General features: G+C 36.3%; 1 protein-coding gene across 1 annotated transcript in view; it reads left to right on the forward strand.

Moving 5' to 3' along the window:
• The window catches only part of zgc:113232 (uncharacterized protein LOC541546 homolog), a 50,724-nt gene that overhangs the window by 19,385 nt on the left and 5,879 nt on the right, over nt 1-25,460 (forward strand). Inside the window, exons 11-23 of the mRNA XM_044359938.1 lie at nt 2,359-2,412; nt 3,988-4,041; nt 4,732-4,785; nt 5,040-5,093; nt 6,617-6,661; nt 12,983-13,036; nt 13,143-13,196; nt 14,806-14,859; nt 19,762-19,833; nt 20,724-20,759; nt 22,882-22,926; nt 23,047-23,079; nt 24,910-25,056. Of these exons, the coding sequence (XP_044215873.1) occupies nt 2,359-2,412; nt 3,988-4,041; nt 4,732-4,785; nt 5,040-5,093; nt 6,617-6,661; nt 12,983-13,036; nt 13,143-13,196; nt 14,806-14,859; nt 19,762-19,833; nt 20,724-20,759; nt 22,882-22,926; nt 23,047-23,079; nt 24,910-25,056 (756 nt within the window). The remainder of the gene's footprint in view (nt 1-2,358; nt 2,413-3,987; nt 4,042-4,731; nt 4,786-5,039; nt 5,094-6,616; nt 6,662-12,982; nt 13,037-13,142; nt 13,197-14,805; nt 14,860-19,761; nt 19,834-20,723; nt 20,760-22,881; nt 22,927-23,046; nt 23,080-24,909; nt 25,057-25,460) is intronic.

Genomic DNA, 25,460 nt, shown 5'->3' on the forward strand with positions numbered 1-25,460 from the left:
GCGCTATTTGACCTTTCAACTTACTGAGCTGATTCTTTTCCTATGAACGTGGTCACACTGTACAGATTGCATTTACACCCACTGAGATCCGATCACAATGTGAGCGTGACCACCTCCAGATGTGGTCTGACTGATCTGATTGAGAGCATTTACATTAACTTGTGTGTTTTTCCTTATCCAATAACATATCAAGATACTAGGGGTGTGCCCGCATACAAATATGTTATTCGGCAAAGCACAAATTGTGGGGTTTTTTGCAAATATTTGTTTCATAAGAATATTTTTAAAAATATTTGTTTTTGGGAAGAAAAAAAAAAACCCATGTCAAATACCAGCACACAGATCAGTTAAATCGCTATTTCAGTGTCTCTCCTCTGCTCCGCTGTTACGTCTATCAGCAGGTCTCAACAAGGGGAGTCACATCCACCTGCTACATGATGCACATTTCCTTATTTGGACGTTCACCAGAGATAAAGCTGAGCTACTGACACAAGCAAAGTGCTCCCAAGGGACTCTCTATAACCTGTTGTTCCCCTTCTGCTTTCCACAAAGTTAGGTTGTAAAAATTAGGCACTAAATGAAAAGTACAAAGCAATAATTGCCTTTGAAGTTCTTCCCCACATGTTACATAGTGTGTTGTCTCTTTGTTGTGGGTGTATAAATAGGTAGAGGTCTGTCTGCAATGAAGTGATGAATAAAGTTTTAGCTCAGTAGTCAGCGCAGTCATTTATCATTTGGGAGACTCCAGTTCGAGACCCGGTGTGGGGACTTCCTTCATAAGGTAGTTTATTCATGAGCACTTATTGTTTCCTAAATTAAAAAGCAAAATAAAAACAAAAATAAAAACTCTTGCCACTTTTATTTGAATACAAATACAAATAATTTTGCTGCCTCAACAAATACAGATACAAATACAAATACTGTGCTCTCTGCACATCCCTACAAGATACAGATCGCATTTTAATACCAGGTGTGAATGGGGTCACTGACTGACCAGGGGTCCATTTAAAAGCGACTTGTTTGTATAGTCCTCTCGCATGCTCATGAATGAGAGTTGCAAGTATGGTGTCTCTTTTGATTAGTTAAACGTGTCAAAATTAATGCGAGAGGAAATGACCTCATGTTGCAAGTTGTAGCCTGCGTGTTGCAAATTTGGTGAAACGGAGGATAAACTCAGATTAAAACAGCAAAGACAAGTTATCTGACTTTAATGTGAGTCTGAATCTGCACAGCGTGGATGCAGTGAACAGAACTCAGTGCTCTGTAATAAGCATATTTTTTTACTAAAAACTTACTTTAGCATTATTATAGGATTATTATTCCTATAGAGTAGACATCGGCAGTGACATCTAGTTCCCTCTGACATAAAGTCTGCTCCTGCCTATCTAGTTTTTTGATAACAGATCACTTTATTTGACTGATGAGTAGAAATCTTTTCAAGCACATCAAATTGATTTGTATATTCCCAAATAAGAAAATCACAAATTTGCCTCAAAGGGCCTTACGTCAGTCTGTGCATCATTAAGCTCCCTCTGTCCTCAGGGAAAACTCATGGAGATTAGTAACTGTCTGTGAAAGCACCTGTCGACCTGTGTAGCGGTGCAGTCGGTCTTTAACTGTTGATCTAGATGTTGTTCCTCTACGTTTTGGAAATCACCTGGAGTTTTAGCTCCCATAGCAACCGCTTTGGCCCACAACCAGGCGTCATGGTGGCTGCTTCACCTCATCAACAACCAGGTTTATGGAGGAGGAACAGGCAGACGCTGCAGCTGTTAAACAACACGTAACTACGATGAATTACGGAACTAAACCACCTGATTAAACTGCAATTACACCATAAAAAATAAACATTTCTTGTCATTGCAGCTTTTAATTCCATCTTTCTTTAAATGAATTATTTACAAAACACTGTGGAAAGAGGCTTTTCAAAATTACTGGACTTATAACTTTGTTCCTAGATTTTGTTGGGCCTCCTGGTTTCAAACATTTTACAAAACATTTCAGTTCCATTTTTTTAAGCTGAATGAATCAATATTTATATTTTAATTACGGATCTCATGTTGTGACAAACCCACCTCTGCAGTTCCCCGCAGCTCTATGGATCCTTTTAGCTTATCTCAGACCATTTATTTAGTTTTATGGCCCGCATGTTTATGCATTATACATGTTTTGGCTCTCTAAGTGGCCAAAAAAAATCAATTAATGCAATGAAAATGTTTTTTTTTTACAGGTTGTAAATGAAATCCTTGATTGTCTAATTATTACATTTTTATTCCTCCTCCATTTCTTCATCCTTTCACCAGTTCACCAGCATCATGAACAGTTCATTTTTGAATCATTATCTCTTCCTGTTGGCAGGGTGACGTCGGTATGGAGGGACCCAGCGGAGGAGTTGGAGCTCCTGGTGAGACTGTAAGGAAACACGACTCTCTCTCTCAACTCTGTGGTGGAAACATCTGGACTGTTTGTCCTTGTCATATCAGAAATGAACTCTGCTGTTAACTTCCCTGAATATCAATCAAACTTTATTTGTATATCACCTTTCATACAGGTTTGTGACAAGCTGATTTATTTGTTTGTTTATTTAACAGGGACGGTGCACATTAATAAACATTGCTGTAAATGCGCCAGAGTTAGCCAAGAGGCTATTTTTCATCTGTAGACAGATGTTACAGAGTCACTCTGAAAACAGAATATGAAAATGAGATTGAAATTGCAAAGTTACTGAGGTAATTTATAAGCATGCGGAACAATTCATAAAATGAAGAAAGAAGAACATATATAATATTAATAAAAAACATCATTCAGGACATCCTTAAAACATGCAACACAGAGACTCATGATACAAGATATGCAAGACAATAAATACATGAAGATATTAATGTTAATAGAAAAGTAGATTGAATAAAACCACATTGAGCTTCATTGTTAGACACTGACTAGAACATGCAAAGCAGATGCACAGATACAAAAAGCATGCACAGTATGTAAATTACATAAATTAGCCTGACACAATGAAAGCAAAAACCACAATAAGACATGCATGCAGGTACATGAAGGCATATAATAATAATAATATGATAATAAGACAGAATTTGAGATTAATGAACACGAGAAATAGAAAGAAAACACAATAATTTAGAGGGAATAAAACATTTTAAAGCATGGATACAATAATATAACACTTAATAATAGTTAATATTAGACTGTTCCAACATCTTAGAGCATAAAAACTCTTGTCCTGCACTTTGAAACAACTGAAAAACTCTTGAGGAACCGAACTGGTGCATACACTGCAAACATATCAGACAATTAGGCTGCTTAAAAAATCAATACAAACGATTTTATCTAACTGACAGATCAGGTAGAAGAGCATTTGGAAATCACCTTGTGTTTTGGCGCCTATAGTGATCACTTTTGCCCACAAACAGCGGTCATGGCAGCTGCTTCTACTCATCAGCGAGCGGATGGAGCAGTGACAAACAAAAAAAGACTGTCGGAGAATTTGGGGGTTTCCCAGCCAACACATAACTGTAACTGTTTAACAACATCATCAACAGGTTCCACCACCAGGAACCTCCTGATTAAACTGCAATTATGCCACTTTTTAATTAAAAACAAAAAAAAACAGCTTTCATGTAAATGCAGTTTTTAATTCCAGTTTCACTTTTTTGAAAATTGATTTATTATTTATTTAAATTTATTTCTCACTTAAAGATCAACCACCAGCAAAACCTTTAGTTGTGTTTTGCTTTTTTTGTCATGTGAAGCATTTTACGTCTTTAGAAGCGCAGTATGGATTAAAAATGTTATTGTTATTATTAATTATAACCTTATAACCCTTATAACCTTTTTATTTTATGTCAGACTGTTTTAATAATTTCCTGTCCTGCTTTTATTTATTGTTGCTCTAATCAGTTTGACTATAAAGTTACACAAACTGAATTCATTATTTTTTGCATTTATTATTTATTTGTTTCCTCTCAGGGCTCTCAGGGTGACGCTGGGCCTTCAGGATCAAATGGAGGTGATGGTATCAAGGTAAAGAAGCATTAAACACACATTTACACATTTACAATTGTTAAATACAAACAATAAACTGTATTTTATGTCACCTGAACATTTTAACTACTTATACAAATGTCTTGATTTTAAGAAGATTTTAAAAGGACAAAACTTTAGGTTTGATGAATATGTTTGATTAGGCGTGACTTGTTCCTCAAAGTTTAAAAGACATTTTGTTCAATCTCAACCTTTTGTTCAATATTCAGAATTTAAGAAGTGTTTTTAAAGTCTGAATGTGAAACACGGAAGGCTGAATAATTATGTATCAGCTGGTTGTTATATATACTACCTTTCTGTTTGCAAACTTAGGATTTTCTCTCAACACTATGGTTCTTTTTTATTTTTCCTTTTGTGGACATTTACACCTAAAATAGAGCAAACGAATTTAAAAGTAAAGTAAAATCAGTTAACGAGGTAACTGTACACTGCAAGAAATCTAATTCTATAAATCTTATTTCATTATGTGACATTTTTTCAACCTTTTTCCAATAAAAACAACTACTTGTTTTATTATTTCTAAGAATCATCACACACTTCTGCAGTTCATACAACAGCTCAAGTTTTAAGTGCAGATTTTTGGAGGTTTATTTACACTAAAATCAGTTTTCTGTTTCTTTTTTTTTTCATATCTTGTCTGATGCCGTTGTCTGTGTGTTTTCTGTTCAGGGGTCCTCAGGTGACGAAGGCAAAGAAGGTCCTCAAGGACCAGACGGACAGAAGGTATGGAAATAAAATGTACTTAAAGGCCAGAAAAAAATGTTTTCCTGCCACACAGTGTTAACTATATGTCTGCAGGAAGTTCATAGACAACAAATAGTTTTATAACTTGGTGATGCTCACTGCTCCAGTCTCTTTACTCCTCTAAAATTGAGCATACTGAGGCTTGTTGCACTTCCTTCTGCTCTCCAGAAGAGGTCGATAGAGGACACTGCTGACGTGACGTCTCTCTCTAACTGTCTTGTCTTGTTCCACAGGGTCAGATCGGAGCTCCTGGGTTTCCTGGTGACGTCGGCGAGAGAGGCTACACCGTAAGAAAGATCCTCTCTCATCAGTTCTGATCACTAAAATCATCTGAAGCACTGGTTCCCAACCTGAGGTCAGGGACCCCACAAGGGGTCACTGGATTAGTCAAAGGGGTCACGAGATGACTGGACAGGATAAGACAACAAAAACATATTTCTGACACAAGTTTTCCTCTAATTTTTGCTTTATTCATTGTGAATTGCTGTATTTTATCTCCTCAAGCCTCTTATTCAGATAAAACAAAATAGCATTTAGCTGGTAGATAATGTGATGTTGTTGTGGAAATTTTCTCTCGAGAAAGAAGGCACGTGGAGACATAAAGAAAGCATTAAACATTGTTACTTGTTGAAGCAGTTGTAAACACTGTACAATCCATCACATCATCAGTAACAATTATACAAATGTCCAAACACAAACAAAAATACAATCATCTTGTATTTTTGGAGAGAAAGCATGTTGTTCAGCTGGCCCTTTCCCTAAAGCCAGCCCTTTCTCTAAAGATTGTGAACTCAAACTAGACAGCTTTATACCTCTCCAGAAGCAAAGCTAAAAACAGTCTGGTCCCTAAATGGACACTTCCACAAACCGTTACACCTTCTTACAAACAAGTATGGTCTCTAAAACAGTAGGCTTAAGACAAAGATATCTCTAGTTAACCCCAGAGGTCAGCAAGCAACCCTCAGATAGAAACAGGTTCAAGAGTTCAACTAGCCTAGGAGTAGGATTTCTTCACCAACATGTGTCCCCAAAATGACGATGACATTACATCACATTCAGTTGATGACAAACATTGACTCCTTAGTTTGAAAACATTTGTAACATATATACAAAAGATTTATAAAATGATAACCTACTATTCAATTTTCTTTCACAATGTGTGATGAGGGGCCCCAGGTAAACTTTATTTTATTTTAAGGGGCCACAAGCCAAAAAGGTTGGGAAGCACTGATCTAAACTCCTGAATATTTACTTTGCATAGGATCACTCACATTTGGCTTTTTCCCCTAATTCTTTCCTTCTAATTATTTTTTATTTCTTTGTAGACATAAAATGACTGAACTGGTTGATTATCATCATGGCTGACAATGAAAAAACTTTCTAAAAATGTGCAAATTCACTGCAAACTTGCAAACACATCTACAATTATTTCTTAAATTTGTCTCAGGAGATTGTGTCTGTTTGATGCATTTTTTACTAAGAATGAAGCCTTTACTCTCCACTGCACAATCATACAGCAACACTCATTTCTCTTTATTGTGTTGTGTCACATTGTGTTGCTGCTGTTCAGTCTTCTCTCAGTGACTTTCGATCCCTCTATGTGAATTACATTTTACAGACTTCATCTCTCACAAGGAGCTGAGGACTCTTAGATGAGTCATTTATAAAATGAGACTGAGACAAAGTTACTGTAACTCAATAATGTAACTCCTTTAATGGCTGGTTTTTAATGAGTTTCTTCCCATGTGTTTTTACTCTGACTTGAGTTTGTGATAATCTGAGCAGAGTATTTCCTGTTTGTCCTCCTCAGGGTTATCCTGGACAGCCGGGAGGCTTTGGACCGAGTGGACCAAAGGTACAAACACACAGACGCCTCGACTCCTGCATTTTCTCTTTCGACTTTTTTTAATTTTTTGACTAGTTTTACAACGTTCACACACTACAGGACAAGCAGATATTAATACAACTGAATTATGTATCACTGATAGGCAGCTGTTGGGAGTTTGATCTCAGTTTACGTACCTCAGTGTGTGACTGTACAGTATGTGTGGGTGTGTATGGTTGTGTGGGTGTGTGGGCGTGTATGTGTGTGGGTGGTTGTGTGGGCGTGTGGGTGTATGTGTGTGTGTGTGTGTGTGTGTGTAGGCGGATGCACAATAATCTTTTCAGCAGTCTTGTCAGTCTGGTATCAGTTGCCAGTTTCAGTTTCGCAGTGACACCCTTCATGCGTTACTACAGTTATCTCCAGGGAGGAAATACTGAAACCTCAATGACAAACCTCATAAAAATTCAGTCTGTCTGAAGCCCCAGAACATCTTATCTCAAACTCCTCTGACCAGATTCCTGTTAAATTTGTTGTAAATATTCCCCGAGGATGAATCACAGTGATTTATTGTTACCTGAGTTTTCTTCTAGCACTGCTGTCACATAGAAACCTAACAGGCAGATTGCCATGAAATTTACCTAGCACACTTATAATCCCCAGAGGATGAACTATTTCCGTTTTAAACACTTTATGTGCTTTCCTGTAACGTCACCCTCATGACAAACCTTTGGCTTGTACCTCCTCTATGAGTAAGGCTCTAAAATTAACATAATTGTATAAAGCCATTGGTCCTAATCACAGATTGCAAAACTCAACAGGACAGGAAATCAGGAAAAAAAAAACTTGTTTTTTCCATGAAACTTTTGTATAATTTAACATCTCAAGGCCTCCAAAAGTTATTCAAATAAAATAGACTGGTACAAAAATGGTGATAACGCTTTGTTTTACAGGTCATTTAATTTTATGCTAATTTAATGGGAATTTCCTGGAAGTTATTCGCAGGTATTTCACTTTAAATTTTTAGAACATTTGATGTTCAATTATAAGAAAAAACAGAAAAAAAGAGTTGATTTGTTTTAGTTGGTGAGTTTTCTTTGTGTAGTTTTGTGTGTCAAACAACATATTAGCATATCAGGTTGTTTCTTAAAAACTCTATAATGAGCTCACCTGAACGTTACCAAATTATATAACCCTTTCAAAATAATGTCCTCACACTAGAAACGTATTGAAAAACCCAATATATCATTTGACACACAGAACTACACACAGAAAACTAAGTATTTATTGTGTATTCAAGAATTGTTAAGAATCACAAGTATGAAACCAAATATAATGAGTGGGAACTTTCCAACTAAAACAACTTGACACATTTTTTCTCTTTTTGTCATAATTTGTATCACATGGCACCACCGTCTTTACTCAGAAAATTTCCTGAGAAACTTTTCAGAAAAACAGAAAAAAGAGTTAATTTGTTTTAGTTGGTGAGTTTTCTTTGTGTAGTTTTGTGTCAAACAACATATTAGCATATCAGGTTGTTTCTTAAAAACTCTATAATGAGCTCACCTGAACGCTACCAAATTATGTAACCCTTTCAAAATAATGTCCTCACACAGCAGCTACTTCCAGGAGCGTATTGAAAAACCTAATATGCTAATATATCATTTGACACACAGAACTACACACAGAAAACAAAGTATTTACTGTGTATTCAAGAATTGTTAAGAATCACAAATATGAAATCAAATATAATGAGTGGGAACTTTCCAACTAAAACAACTTAACACGTTTTTCTCTTTTTGTTATAATTGGTATCAAATGGCACCACCGACTTTACTCAGAAAATTTCCAGGAAATTAGTATAAAATTAAGGGACCTGTAAAATGAAGCGTTACCAAAATGGTCAGATTTAACTTAAATGTCAACATCAAACTAAATATCAGTGCAACCCCTTAAAGGGGGACTGCACAGGAAACTGTGTGAAATCTGATAAATTACCTCAAGTGATGTCACTTGAGTCAGCGTTGGTTGGGGTTGAAGACTACAAGTTTGAAAACTGAAGAAAATCTGTGTAGTTAGAAAGACGTGAGGTTGCCAGACCTCTGCAGCAGCTCCAGGATACATAACACGCCTAAATCTCCAAATGACAAGAGTTGCGTTGTGGGTAGTGTAGGCGTCAGAAGAACACGTGGCATAAAAAAGTGGAACCTTTGGTGGTTTTTTTTTTAACTGTCCATCACTGAGTAGATCAGTGGAGTACTCTCTTAAAATACCCCACGAGTGAAAAAACAAAAACAGAAACACGTGTTATTGCTGAGAACAAAACAGGAAGGTCTTGTGCCAACATGTGAAACCCAGTATGATTGTTCACATGATTACATGACTCACCAGCTTTGCGCGAAAGGTCACAGATTTGACCTTTACAAATACCCTGTGGACTGCTGATGTGTTTCTGAGTAAAACCACAAACCAGCTTAGTCACTGTGACTTTCTATAGGCCTGAAATGCACACATAGTAATATCATAACCATTCACTCTGATACCAACAACTCACACTGGGCTGATCTGTTGAATTTCAGCCACAGAGGGGCTTTAGACAGTACAGATGTTGGTTTTGAAATAACTCTGGTGTGTTCATATGTTGGTGGGAAAGTCAGACATCTGGATGTTAATAATCACTGGATGAAGTCAGGAAATCAAACCCAGAAGATAAAACATTTTGAAAATGTGAATGTCCTGCAGTTTAACAAGCTAATGTTTGGAACTTTATTTCCATGAATTGATGTACTGTTAGTATTGGCAAAGAACATAAGTGAAATACAAGGTGAATTTGTACATAAAATGTGTTTTTTCTACCATATTGACGAGGAAAATTTCAACATTTTGAGAAATAAACTTATTGGGTTTCTTTCAGAGAGTGAGATGTTTAAAGGATACATTCGTCATTTTTCAAATGTGTCTTAAAACAACAGTCAGGTGTCCATATGAACAGTGACAGAGGTTTTCCTCGCTGTAATCATTCCTCCTGTTCATACTGGATATTAAAAGATCCTTCAAATGTGCTTTCAATGGAAGTGATGGAGCCCAAAATCCACAGTGTGTCCACACAGTCATTTAAAAGTTGATGTGAAGCTTATATGAGGCTTCAGCAGTCTGAGTTAGTCATATCAAGTGGATATCTGACATATTTACAGTCTTTTTAGCAACAAATTCCCTCTTTGTGTTTCCTCGGACAGTGTTTCCCTGTTGAGATGCGGTAGAAGTATAGTAACAAAAAGAGGGACTTTGGCACTAAAAAGACTGTAACGTTGAAAGATATCTACTTGATTTGACTCATTTGGACGCTGAAGCTTCATATTAGCTTCAGATAAACTTTTAAATACATTTTTGTACAGAGGGAGGACTGTGGATTTTGTTCCCGATAACTTACATTGTAAGGTCATTATGAAGGGATCTTCTAATGGTCAGTCTGAACAGGAGGAATGATTACAGCAAGAAAAACAGGTTTCACTGTTCATTTGAGCTCCTGACTGTTGGTTTAAGACAGATATGAAAAATTGTGAACCCGTCCTGACCATAGACTGTATAAAAATATGGACGAAGTTACCGTGACGTCACTCGTTGGTTTCTGAAGAGCGGTTTTGAAGCTCAAAGTGAGCCGCTCTGGACGTCGCCATCTTGGCAGTGTGTGACGCTGCCTAACTCCCAGCCAATCAAAAATGGGCAAAGAGGCGGGCCGAATGGCTGAAACAAGCCACCTAGCGGCTGGCGGACCTGTCACTCAAAGCAGCCATGTCCTTCATTATGCATAACTTTACAGCTTAATAAAATTTAAACGGGTGAGTTATAAAAAAATTCACCCCCCGTACAGTTGTCATGAAAGAGGAAATTAGCTATAGAGACCAAAACCATTTTTTGTACCGGGCTGTAAACATGTTTATTTCTGCTGTAAAGTTGGACATTTTAACATGGGGGTCTATGGGGATTGACTCGCTTTTGGAGCCTCGAGTGGCCATTCAAGGAACTGCAGTTTGTGGCACTTCCGCATTGGCTTCATTTCGGAGGTTGCCGCTTGGTCCTGATGTTAGTTTGGCCTAGCATAAAGCCTGGAAGCAGGGTGAAACAATTAAGCTGGCTGCTTCCAAAGCTCAAAAATACATCTACACACCTTATATCTTGTTTGTTTAACCCATAGATAAACAGAAGTGTTAAAAAAAAAACACAAAAAAAAAACAGATACAGTTGGTGAGCAGGTTTTGGTTCATGTGATTGTGTGAAAAAAAAGCAAACAAGCTCATTTGTCTTGACTTTTGACTGATTTTACGGAAGACCAGAGAGAACAAGCTTCAATCATCTATTTAGTTATTGAGTTTGAGGAAATTATTTATCGGTGATCTTGGCATAACAAACAATGATGTCCTTTAATAATTATTCCAAGATTACAAGAAACAGATGGTTTTGACAGCTTATGTTAAGATCACTGAATAAAATCTTTTCTTTGACCCCAACAAATGATCAAATGATGTCAAATGATCACATCCTGATCACAAGGAAACAACATTATGAAAATTCTCTCTGACTGTCTGTATAATGTGACTTTGAATGTGACATTTTTAAACAGGAAATGTGTGTTCTGGATTGAAAACCGATATTGTCGGTTAATCAGTAGTATCTCGCTTGTACAAACTCTGGAAACAGTAGCTTTCCCAGTGGGACAAAAGAAAACTTTCCTGAGTATTTCTGAAATTTAGAAATGATACATCTTATTTCACATAATACAGAACTGCCCCTGAAACTTTCACTTCCAAGTAAGAAAAACACCAAAATTGCTGCAAAGTTTTTATATTTTCACTTTTTTTTCCCCCCAAGTCAATTCAGGCCAAATGAAGTGGGGTAAGACAGAAAGTAAAAAACGAAAGTAAAGATGCAGATGAATCAGTGAGATATAATGAGAGTAAAGTACAAAGTGGAAATGAGTACATACCAAAACTATGACCACTATATTTGTTTATGGGCTCGTATCTATAGATTATCAGTGACACATGAACTGAATGACTTAAACTGATTACATTTCCCTAAGCTGTGTCTGTTGCTTTAAGCTCTGTAGGAGTGAAGAAAAACAGTCATTTGATATATTTTTAAACTGTTTGGAAATGTCTGCAGAGGCATTTATGGACATGTTCAGTCATAACATGTTAACACTTTTATTTCATATTCTTAACGTGTAATTTAGGTACACACAGACTTTCACATGTCTGACAGTAATATCTGATGACGTTCAAGTTTTTTTTTCCTTCAGGCTGGTACAAAAACACAAAAAGTAAAAACAAGTAAAATCTCAGAGTAAAGGCAATGAGTTAAAAGTGAAACCAAAACTGCAGCCACAGTGGGGTGAAGGTGAAACTAAAGATAAACAAATCAAAATAAAAAAAAAAAAAATTCCAGTGTAAGTAAAAGTGAAAGTAGTTCCCATTGTTTTCACCTGGCTCACATCCAACATGTTGATACCAGAGTTATTATACAGAGCAGCAAACAGACCTAATGCTTGTTTAAGTTGCTCTAACCTTCTGCAGTGTTCGTACAAGTCAGGAAATTTGGTGCTGACATTGACTTTTCCTGTTGTCCCAGCAGGATGTACGGCTGGATTTATCTCTAGGCACTACATGAAATACCTTTTCCACCAGATGAAGCTTTTATTTCTGTTGCATCACCTGAGCATAAAACTACCCCATGAAAATCCACTGACGTTTCATTTAGCACCACCAACAGGTCCAAACTTCACATGTAAAAGTACACACAAATAAACTAAACTATGGAAGCAAAGTGGGAGTTTCTGGCACAACTTCACCTACTTCCAAGGTCACATTGTAGCATGTAGAACAACTTTATTGTTAGACCATAAAGTTGTTCTATATACCACAAGTGTTGCTGGAGTTTTTACCCCCAATAAACTAATCTAAATATTAGATTGAGTTGGAGCACAGTTCAGACAAAGTCCAGCTTAGAGCAATGAATGAAATCATGTGGGCTGAGTTTAAGATGTCCTGTATTCTCCAAGCAATGGTCTCATTTTCTATTGTGTCACAAGTGTTAGTCTTTGTATTGGTTGAGCTTTTCAGAGTTACATGTGGAATGAAATTATTTTGGTTTTAGGTAACATTTTGCTTTCTTTACTGTAAAAAAAAGTCTGTAATCTCATGACATTTACATAAGTTTCCTGTCAGTTGAAGCTGCATCGTAGTAGATGTTACAGAAAGCTTTTACTGTCCAACCTCGTTCCAACCATACAAGTAAACCCTGCACAGTGTTTTCTCTCGGTTCATTCTCTCTTCTTCTTCTTCTTCTCTCTCTCAGGGGGATAAAGGTAAAGACGGCCTGCCAGGCAGTGACGGTGCCCCTGGAGAAGATGTGAGTCCATGAGATCTAGATTCAGAAATAAATACACACTGTCTGGTTATCTGTGCTTCCCCTAAATCAACAAACCTCTGTTTGTCACTGGTGTTTGTCTCCTCAGGGTCCTTTAGGAGTTCCCGGTGTGATGGGAGAGCCGGGACCGTTTGGTGCCAAGGTAACAAACACAAAGGCTGCCCTGTCTGAGAGCATCAACACAGCATGATCTTTATTAACGTTTACAGATATTCACTCAATATCTTAGTTAGTTTAGTGAAAGATTATTAGCAACAACAACTCAGCTGTTACACAGTTCCTCTGGCATCATAAAGTTTATGTTTACTTTTTGTTTATTTTAGCACAGTTCTTATGTTTTAGTTCAGTTTTTTTGTATATGTGTATCTATTCAGTGTTGTTTCCAACACAGTTCAGGTGCGTAAGATCAAGAACTCTTAACTTGGAAAGAAAATAAAGAATCCTGCACACCAGTGATCATTTCTATTCACTTTATTGATAACGTTTGCGTCCTCAGACTAGGTTTGCATTTTATTTGACTAAATGTCGTTAATAAAGTTAGTGAAAGTGATGCAAAGTATGCAGGATTCTTCAAAATCTTTCCACATCAAGAGTTCTTTATGAGAAATGACACATTTCTTGCACCTCTGAGTTTCAGTGACTGTAACCAGAGATTCAGAAAACTTTGTCACTGCAAAACACGTCACCACAGCTAATGAAATGATTCAAAATTGATCTAAAATCCAGAATGTTATTGAGTCAAACTGCTGAGTCTATCCAACAAGTTCTACAAAGCTCAATCTCTAAGTTCAACATGCTCATATGCTGCATTTACATCTTATCGCCAAATTAGGAAGAATCGGAAAATCTCCTGTTATTCTGGCTGGAGCATTGATGTATTGATCAAAGATGGTTACGTACATTACTAGCCTCATAGTCACACCAGCTAAACAGAAATTAAGTTATTTGTTTTGGTTCATTAACATCTTACAAACAGAGATTCGCTACTTTTTAATTAGCTGAAACAAAATGTATTGTTGTCACTTCTGTAGCTCCTTTCAACACCGAGATATCATAGCGACCATAAACTGTCGTTATCTCTAATGTGAAATTACACTCTGCCACTTGTGCTTGTACTACTTGAGTGTGGTATTAGACTCACCGCAGAATCTGAAGCTTTCTGAGACTTGTGGTGGCCCCTTCTCCTAAAGATATTAAGGATAAGGTTGTCTGTGGCAAAAATGAAAAAAGACATAATTTGAGGAAATGATTCATTCTTTCGACAGTCTTGTCTAAAGGGCAACAGACAACAGATTATGATGATCCACATCAAAACAGCCACAACTATTGTTTTCTATGTAAGCCCCACTACTGTCACAGTAGTACTACTGTACTGACTTCTTCCTCTGTGTTTAAGATATGATTGACGCGCATTGAACGGCATGACAGTCTGCAACAAGGCCAGTCTGTGTTGTTGAGTAATGAACACTAAAGTCTGTTTTCCTACAAAATGTCAAAAATGAAACATACGCTCCTATATCATTTATATTTTAAACTTTTATTACATTGCCAATTGAACATATTTTATATAATTACAATACTTTTACAAACTAATAGTATAAAGTATTAATTAGACCTGCGAGAAGGTATAAGAGGGTTTAAGCTCCCGACACAACTCCTACAGTATGTTTAAAGACGATACTGTGACTTTTTTTACTAAACAAACTGCCAAACATTTACTCAGTGTAATGATGTCTGTTTTGCTTTTGCAGGGCAGTAAAGGCGATCGTGGCGTGCAAGGACCTCGAGGCAGAGTTGGCGCCGTGGTGAGTGACCACCAGAACGATCCTTACCGTAACTCTTACGTCGCAGATTTGATTCCTGACACAGAGGAATAAACTGAACAGTTTGAAACACGTCCACCACAATATAGCGGGCAGCAAACTGGATAGTGATTAGAGAAAGTGTCCTGTAAGGGGAGGATCACAAGTTTGAGCCCTCATAACTATTTTCATAAATATTCAGTCCAGGGACCCTTGAGAAATAAAATAATAAAAAAAATAAACACATTAAAAATACAAAAATTATCTCTAAAAAAACACTAATAATCACAAATTTATGAAAATTAGGTTACAAATTGCTGAGAAACCACTAAAACAATGGTATAATGTTTATATTCCCCACTACAAAGTCAGAAATCACCTATATTGATCTTTTAGATGAATTTATTTACAATCAATAGGCTGACAGGTTGTATAATATCCTCTTTGTCTCTAGAGGAACTTTGTCAAGTCCGAGAAAATGACATAGTATCACTTGTGTAATCTGCATTATCAGCGTTTTTGGAGCTTGACCTTAAGTAGAGGCTTAAAGTCAAGATATTTCAATCTCTTCTGCTTTAATGTTGACCATTTTCTCTTTAATCTGTCTCTGGGGATTCCCACAACTTTATAGACATGCAATACTCCCTGACTATGAAATTTAGCCTGTGTGCATTTTCAGTATTCTTCTTGCTGATCATAACAGAAAAAACTGAAGTGAAAATTAACAAGAAGGAGGGACAGTCATCAGTTGCTCTGCTTTCTCATGAAGAAAACAAGGAAGTTCCTGTTTGAGAGAACAAAAGCAAATTGTTTAATCCAAGAGCCAGTGACGTCACTAGAGATTTATGGTTAGGGGGGCTGAGCCTTTACCAAGGGGTCTGGGAGGAGGATTTTTTTTTTTTTTTAATGACCCCAAACTGTTTGTCATGTAATTTAGAGAAGCAATAGGTGTAAAATCAACACAACATATCTGTCTCTTCATAGTTTGTTATAAGCATGGATCTAATATGACTTAAATGCTTTCCATCCACTTACAACAGGCACAGATCAAGCAAAGGTATTGAAGTCAAGGAATGCTATCTCCTCTCTCTTGGATATGTTTCAGGTCCAAAGTATGTTACTCATACACAGACTGATGTTTGATGTGTGACCTCTAAAACTAAAAATGTCATAAAATCATTTAGGCTAGTTTATACCTAGTGTGAGTAATAGGCCTATGTCATAAAATGTCATATATCCATCTACATGTTGAGGAATTGAAGGGTATAAAATAGTGTTATGATCAACACAGTGTGATCTTTTCACTGACATTAACTGAAACATGTATGTAAACAATAATCTACGCTTTCTGATATGATTGTTTCAAAATACTTAAGGAGCATATAAAAGCAAAGTATGTAAAGTGCTGTCAATAACATTATTTATTATTTATTAATCTCTTTCACTTGTTCACACTTTGGCTGGCTGACTCGTCAGCTAGTTAGTACAGTGGAGACCGCTTATAGTGATCATGTCTGTCTGGGTCAAATTAATCACTGTAAGCAGATGATTATTATAACTGATGTTTTTCTTTTTCTTTTTCTTTATTTTTCATGCAGATTACCATCTAACTGACATTTTAAGATGAGAGAAAGAGAGAGAGAGAGAGAGAGAGAGAGAGAGAGAGAGAGAGAGAGAGAGAGAGAGAGAGAGAAAAGCAGTGGTCGAGTGAGCTAGAGAGTGGATGAGGAGAGCGAGCAGTGGCAGTGAGAAAGCCGGTGAATGAGAGGGAGAAAACGCTATTTTCTGATTGTTTCACAGCGGTTACAAATAAACACACCCACACCCCGCACCTCCACACCCCTGATAATAATATATCAGGGGTGTGGAGGTGCGTATCATAATAATAATTACGATATCATATGTGTATCATGGGAGTAATTTTATCTTTTCCCCCATGTGAACACTGTAAGCGGACTATTGATTACTATAAGCAAATTATTTAAACAGCATTTGTATAGGAATGATTCTGACCTGACCCTTTTGATCCACATAAAGAGGTTGATCACTGTAACTGTGATTATATAAGCGGTTTCCACTGTATTATGTTAGTGTTATATAGCCTGTCCTCTTGTCTTTTCCTCACTTAAACCTAAAGTTAGCTAACGTTAAGCAAATAACAAACGAATAACAACTTGATAGCTCACTACATTGACCATCATTTGCCACAAATTCATATTGGAGCGTAGTATCTTCACCCTGTAACTACTTACTATTTCACTCTGTATATTAGGTTTGTCTTGGTAAAGTCTTCGCCAACATCTTGTCATCTTGTTCAGTGGTTTCTGACTACCGTTACAGTCTCTACGGTGGGCTCTGAGTGGGCAGCACAGCCAATGAAAACGCTGGATTAGAGCAGCAGCAGCCTCTCCCAGGTCCTAGCGCCCAGGGTATATTTGGGTATATTGTGAATTTGGACACATAATGGCACAATTCAACCGACTTTAATGAAAAATGAATGAGAAAAAACTATTGATGATTCAAACTAATAATGTACATTTATTTTGGGGGGGCTAAAGAAAATTTAAGGGGGGCCAAAGCCCCCCTAAAACAGGCCTAGTGACACCCCTGCCAAGAGCCCTGACAGAGAGACATGTTTAACTCTGATGTCATGCACAATATGTACTTTAGCTCAAATAGAAGACAGCAGTCATGTAGTTTGGATTTTATTTAAGTAGCAACTTTGATACAGGAAAAATGACGTATGACCAAAAAGTGAAGTCATTAAGATGAGATCACAGTATCGCTTTCTGTTACAGGTCCCTTAATTTTCAACTAATTTCCTGGAATTAGAAATTTTTAGGATGTTTTACAGAAATGGTTGTGCAATTTTGTGCGAATGATAAGAAAAATGGTTGGGTTGTAGTTTCATGTGTAGTTTTTTCATCATTTTTTAAACAATTTACCAAAAGTAGTTGCTGTGTAACTGGTCATTCTTGGGACATTTCTTTGAAAAGGTTATGTAATTTGGTTTCTGTCAGTTAAAGAATTGTTAAGAGTCTAATTTATTACGATTTTCTGCAAATGTACAACTAGGAACCCAAATATAATAATTGGGTACTTACCAACTAAACCTACTTAACACTTTTTATCATTTTTCTTATAATTCTACACTAAATATCCTGGAAATTAACTGTTAAATATCAGCAAATTACATCGAAAATTTCCAGAAATTTGTTATAAGATGGGCCTGTTAAATAAAGCACTAAAGAGATGACTGAGGAGGACCAAATCTGACTTATCAGCAGATAAATAAATTAATTAATTAACCAATTAAGCAAATTGTCAAACAGATTAAGAAAAACTGAAATTCATTAAGTAAATACACAAAGTAGTAAATAAAATACCAAAAGAAATTGAGAAATATTCAGAAAAATGCAGAAAGAAACAGGAAAATACATTCTGAATCTTTTTTTTTTTTTTTTGCCACCTCAGGTTTTGTGATCAGGTGCAGACTGATCTTACTCACAAATGCAAATTAAGGCTGAGAATCATCTTATCTTTCCTTGAATATGAAACTTCATACTCAGTTCAGGACACTTTCATGATGTTTTTCATTCTTCTGTTCATGATCCAGCGGGCAGAAAATGATCCAGCCTCAAACATGAGCAATCAAACCAGAGGCTGTGATACAGATCAGCCGATCAGAAATCAATGAGGAAACAAATCATGAAATGGGAGCAAAACAAGAAATAACAAGAATGTTTTTTATTACATTTATACATTTATTTCTGAAGAAGTCAGTTGTGGTCATAAATCTAAAATTGAAAGTAATTTCTGATAATTGAAAACCATCTGCGGTTCCTCTGCAGTTGGGAAATTTCCCTAAGTTGAATTCTCAGAAGTTTCAAGCTTTTATTTTACATTGATGTGGTTGAGTGACAATGACTGAGAGAAATAAGAAAGTACACTTGTCCTCGTTCTCACCCGTTAAATATATATATATATATATATATATATATATATATATATAATTTCGATAGTGAGATTCCTCAGTAGTTGAATGGTTTTAACAGTCAAACCGTTCAGACACTTTAACTTTAGCCACTAAAAAGAGATTAGACGGTTAGATTCACAAAGAGAACAGTTTCATGATGGCCTTTTACTTTTGCGTCTCTAAAACTCATGTAACAGTCAAGTCTTGCTGAGATATCACATCAGTTTATTTGCACTGATGAACTCAATCAAAAAAAACCCAGAATGTCTCACCATCACAGTAAAGACAAAGCTTTTGTTCTCAGTTCCTCAAAAATTTGACATTTTAGAGATTCAGGGTTTCCCCCTCAAGTGTTTTAAACTTCCTCATATCTTTTTATGTCAACTTCTCTCTGCCTTTACTAAGTTGTGTCTAAGAGAATAATGTCTCTTTTGTGTTGTAATTTCTTTTTCTAAATATATTATCATTTCTGTACATTTACAACTTGCTGCAGAGAAAGAGAAGAAGCTCATCAGGATCGAGAGTCATAATCAGCATATTACTGTAAACATTATTATAGCACGATTATTTTGGGTAAAAAAAACTAAATATGTAATACATATATATATTCCTCAGAATTCATGACTGAACGTTCTATGAAAAGAGATAAAAGGAGAAAAATTTGCTAAATAAAAATTTGCTGACTCACCTGACTGTAAATTGAATGGTTTGTGATATTTTTGACATATTTTAAAGACGTTGGATGACGTCAACTTGTGCTGTAGGATACTGTGATCGTCATTTGTCATTTGTTTGTCTTCTGATGTTTTATAGGAACAAACGATAATCAATAACTTGAGAAAATAATGATTTGTTGCAGCCCTATAGTGAATTTCATTTCTTCATCGTGGATTACTCACATTGCTTGATTAATTGTGTCTTTCCAACAGGGATCTGTAGGAGAGCAAGGAGACGCTGGAGTACCAGGAAAACAAGGACCAAAGGGCCTGCAGGGCCCGAAAGTGTGTAAACACAACATCAGTCAATACAATATTCAATGCAAACACACAATATAACCTGCAGATCAGCAACATCTAGCCTGATACTCATGTATATGACATCATCAGAGGCTTCTCTGCCCATAAACACAACATTAAATATAATCTGAAATTATTAACATAACCTGAACTGAAACTGGAATTACATGAAATTTAAAACACACTGTAAAATCTAAAGTCCGTGTAAAAATGGAGAAAAAGTAGATGATACTTTTTCACAAGGGTGGAGACCTGATTCACTTTTACAGTCTATTTAGTCATTTTTAAGTCAGCAGCTTTTGTGTTTGTTCAAATGATTATTCCTCTTTTTGACGCCTTGAGTAAATGTCTCAGGGGGAGTTTTGTAATAAGCTAAGGATAACTTCTTTTTCTTGTTTGCAGTTTAGTAGTTAACGTTTATTGCAACTTACTGTGACTTTGGGTGTTTTTTGATCACTTTTTTAGCCCTCAAAACTCAAAAATGTATTAATTAAATGTTTTTTAATTGGGTTTTCAAATATTTGGAGGACTGGCCAACACACAGAGACACATACTCACAAGCCATTAAAACATAAGGCAAATACAAAATAAACACACACAAAAAACAAAAATTTAAGTAAAATAATAATAATAATAATAATAATAACCAAACTATTAATATATTAATTAATTCAATTACATTTAAAAACATATATACTGCAGTGATTCTACAAGGTTGTAGTTATCAGTAACAAGCATTAAGTTATATTTCTTGCCATATAGATGTTATTATAGTATCATTAAATGGAGTCAAATTTAAAGTGACATTACATCATTAGGTTGCATTTTTAGCTCATGTTGAGTGATGGAGTTCATTCTGTTTGTTTTGCCTCCAGGGGGCCAAAGGTGAGACGGGACCTGATGGTGAGAAGGTGAGTTACTCAACATCACTGTGAAACACGTCTAAACCATAGACTGTATAAAAATATGGATGTTGTTACCGTGACGTCACCCGTTGGTTTCTGAAGAGCAGTTTTGAAGCTCAAAGTGAGCCGCTCCGGCCGTCGCCATCTTGGCAATCCGTGACTCTGCTTAACTCCCAGCCAATCAAAAATGGGCAAAGAGGCGGGCCGAATGGCTGAAACAAGCCACCGAGCGGCTGGCGGACCTGTCACTCAAAGCAGCCATGTCCTTCATTATGTATAACATTACGGCTTAATAAAATTTAAACGAGTGAGTTATAAAAAATTCACCCCCCATTCAGTTGTCATGAAAGGGGAAATTATCTACAGAGACCTTTCTGCTGTAAAGTTGGGCATTTTAACATGACGGTCTATGGGGATTGACTCGCTTTTGGTGCCTCAAGTTGCCATTCAAGGTACTGCAGTTTTTGGCATAAACACAACATTAAATATAATCTGAAATTATTAACATAACCTGAACTAAAACTGGAATTACATGAAATTTAAAACACAATGTAAAATCTAAAGTCTGTGTAAAAATAGAGAAAAAGTAGATGATACTTTCTCACAAGGGTGGAGACCTGATTCACTTTTACAATCTAATTAGTCATTTTTAAGTCAGCAGCTTTTGTGTTTGTTCAAATGATTATTCCTCTTTTTGACGGCTTGAGTAAATGTCTCAGGGGGGGTTTTGTAATAAGCTAAGGATAACTTCTTTTTCTTGTTTGCAGTTTAGTAGTTAAAGTTTAATTGCAACTTACTGTGACTTTGGGTGTTTTTTGATCACTTTTTTAGCCCTCAAAACTCAAAAATGTATTAATTAAATGTTTTTTAATTGGGTTTTCAAACATTTGGAGGACTGGCCAACACACAGAGACACACACTCACAAGCCATTAAAACATAAGGCAAAAACAAAATAAACACACAAAAAATAAAAATTTAACACGTCTAAACCATAGACTGTATAAAAATGTGGACATAGTTACGGTGACATCACCCGTTGGTTTCTGAAGAGCGGTTTTGAAGCTCAAAGTGAGCCGCTCCGGCCGTCGCCATCTTGGCAGTCCGTGACTCTGCTTAACTTCCAGCCAATCAAAAATGGGCAAAGAGGCGGGCCGAATGGCTGAAACAAGCCACCGAGCGGCTGGCAGACCTGTCACTCAAAGCAGCCATGTCCTTCATTATGCAGAACTTTACAGCTTAATAAAATTTAAATGGGTGAGTTATAAAAAAATTCAGCCCCCGTACAGTTGTCATGAAAGAGGAAATTAGCTACAGAGACCAAAACCGTTGTTTGTACCAGGCTGTAAACATGTTTATTTCTGCTGTAAAGTTGGGCATTTTAACATGGGGGTCTATGGGGATTGACTCGCTTTTGGAGCCTCAAGTGGTCATTCAAGGAACTGCAGTTTTTGGCACTTCCGCATTGGCTTCATTTTACAGCCCCGGAGGTTACCGCTTGGTCTAAACACATCTTAACATGGAGGCAAAAATCCACGAGGAGTCAAGAGTTCTCTGTTCTGACAAAAAGTTTAAAAAACCTTAAAGTGGAGGCTGATGAGATGCAGCTTGTTTCTGTAGTGAGTCAGAGCTGCATTTCCCCGAGATTCAGAAATGTATTCAGGTACTTCAGGTAATCATGTTTATTTCAAACAATCTCATGCACCTGTGAGTGTTTGGAACAACAAATGTAAATGCAGAAAGTGTTTCTTTCATTAGAACCCTACAAATCTCCCTGCAGCCTTTTAACAGCTTCATAGTTTCATTTGTGTTCATTTCCTTTTGATTTATGGGAGTAAAGTAAGAGGCGAAGCACAGCGAGTCTTCTTTTGTGGTTGTAGAATAAAATAAATTCTTATAAATGTCATCTTCAAAACAAACAGCATGAAAATGTTTCCTACAAATAAAACAGACAGGAGTTTCCCTTTAACCTAGCGACTTCTTCTTTTGTGCACGTCTTTCCTGTTTTGAATTGTTTACTTTAAGAGAGCCCTTTACTGAGCCTGTGAAGCTGTGTAACTTGAAGAATCATTGCTGACAGTAACTGCAACTTCCTCTTTCGTCACAATGTGTGTTGTTTTCTTCCTGCAGGGTGCAGCAGGGAAGAAAGGCATTAAAGGTGATCAAGGACAGAAGGTGAAATATCTTTGTTTACAGTTGGATGATGAAACTGTACTTTCCATTTTACTTCTTCTTCCTACATCTGCTGGATTTTACTAACAGATTAGTTTGTTCCTCCTTCTCCTTATCTTTCAGGGAAGCAAAGGTGACGGTGGAGACAAAGGACAGGTGATTATTTATTTTCAATATTTTACCATTACATCATAGAAACACACAAACACACACACACAATTTATCAAACTGCTTAAGTAAAAAAATGTGGACTTAAGTGAAACCTAAAAGTCAAAATCTTTCACTTTTACTCACAAACTTTGGAAAACTTAAAAATCCCCCAAAATTTAAGACAGCTCCAGATGTGTGATCAGCTGGTTCAAATCATTCAGGATCAATATAACGTTGCTGAAGCAGCGTCAGCAAGAATACAGTCGTCTGTTATTTGTATTTGAACATATGATCAGATGTTACGCTGCTTTTTCCTTTTTTTTTTCTTTTACATTTACCAGGAATGCAACAAACATTAACAACAAATGTGGAATTGATTTTATTTACAGTCTAATCATCTTCATCGTCTGCACCCGTCAGTGTGGAACTAAATTCTCATTTTTATGTGACTTCTCTGACGTACTTTGACTACCAACAGCACAATTTGTTTCCATTTCAGTCAACTTCCTGTTATTTCATACTTTTTATTTATATATTATTAAATTATAAATACAGTAGGCTCAAAAACTTTTACTAGATTGTTGTTCGTTTCACATGATGATTATTCCTGCAGATTTATAGATTTCGCACAAATGAAATGAACTTTTCAGTAAATTATGTTTTATGTTTTTCAGAATAACAACAACTAAGTAAACTGAGGATGTTTTAAAAAAGAATAAAGCAGACAATTGTTTTACTCATAAATTGACTCTTTAGAGAATTCTTAAGAAAATGTTCCATGATACAAAGATCAAAAATATATACAATTACCAATTTCTAGTCATTTTTTAACAATAGTAGGCATATATAATATTAAAGGAAAGGTTCACAATTTTTCAAGTGTGTCTTAAAACAACAGCCAGGTGTCCATAGTAACAGTGAAAGAGGTTTTCCTCGCTGTAATCATTCCTCCTGTTCATACTGGATATTAAAAGATCCTTCAAATGTGCTTTCAACGTAAGTGATGGAGCCCAAAATCCACAGTGTGTCCACACAGTCATTTAAAAGTTGATGTGAAGCTTCTATTCAGCTTCAGCAGTCTGAGTTAGTCATATCAAGTGGATATCTGACACATTTACAGTCTTTTTAGCATCAAATTCCCTCTTTGTGTTTCCTCGGACAGTGTTTCCCTGTTGAGCTGCGGTGGAAGTATAGTAACAAAAAGAGGGACTTTGGCACTAAAAAGACTGTAACGTTGAAAGATATCTACTTGATTTGACTCATTTGGATGCTTTTAAATACATTTTTGTACAGGAGGAGGACTGTGGATTTTGTCTCCAAGAAAAACAGGTTTCACTGCTCACTTGAGCTCCTGCCTGTTGTTTTAAGACAGACTTGAAAAATTGTGAACCCAACCTTTAAATGATGAACTTCAGGGCCCATTTTTTATCAAACTTCTATAAGTATTACACTTGAAAATGCGCTACAGAAAACTGTAAAAGAAAATTTAAGAGCAACTCTCAGGTGATTGCATGAAGGAATTGCAGATCTGAGATATGGATTAACTCTACAGCTGTTTGTTCTTTCTTACAGTTCAATCAGTGGCATATTATTATGCAAAAAATATAATAATTATTTTCCTCATTAACTCGGAAATTAACATCAATCTAATATATTTATGATGTTGGGATCGAATAACAGGAAATCGGCTGAAATGGAAACAAAATTCTGCTGCAAATAAGTAAAATCAAAACTTTGAAACCACTTTGGTGAATTTTTAATTACAATTTGCTTGAAATTTTAAATTTGGGCAACAATGACCATATCATCACAAAAAGTCTCTCTCTTTACTGACAGCGTGGACCGAAAGGCGCGGTCGGTCGTAACGGCGTCCCCGGCCCCGTGGGTCCGCCTGGCATCCCGGGAACCAGAGGAGAGCGAGGCCCCATCGGAGACCCGGGAGTCAAAGGCCGAGCAGGACCCAAAGGAGTGCAAGGTCCCTCTGTGAGTAACAGTCAGACACACAAACACATATGTCATTGTGTAAAAACTGCACTCAAAGAAACAGCAGTTAAATAATAAAAAAAAATAATAAAATGAACAAGAACATGATGACACAACAATTTTGTCCTTTCCATCCACCCAAAACATTTTTGATTCCTCAACCTTCACCAAAAATTACCTTTAATTTAAAGTCATATTGTTTCTAAAGATCTTAAAGTTAATCTGAAAGAATAATCAAAGTATTAAAAAAGAAGAGAGCATAGAAACCTTAAAAGGCTGCTTCCTATGAACTGGAACCTGTTTTCAGAGGAACTGGACCTGAATATCACTGATTACATCGAACTCTGTGTTGACTCTGTAACTCCAAGAAAAGAGTAATCTATTGTACGTTTTATCACAATATT

This window comes from Thunnus albacares, chromosome 8 (genome assembly GCF_914725855.1).
Source record: "Thunnus albacares chromosome 8, fThuAlb1.1, whole genome shotgun sequence".
Taxonomy (NCBI): domain Eukaryota; kingdom Metazoa; phylum Chordata; class Actinopteri; order Scombriformes; family Scombridae; genus Thunnus; species Thunnus albacares.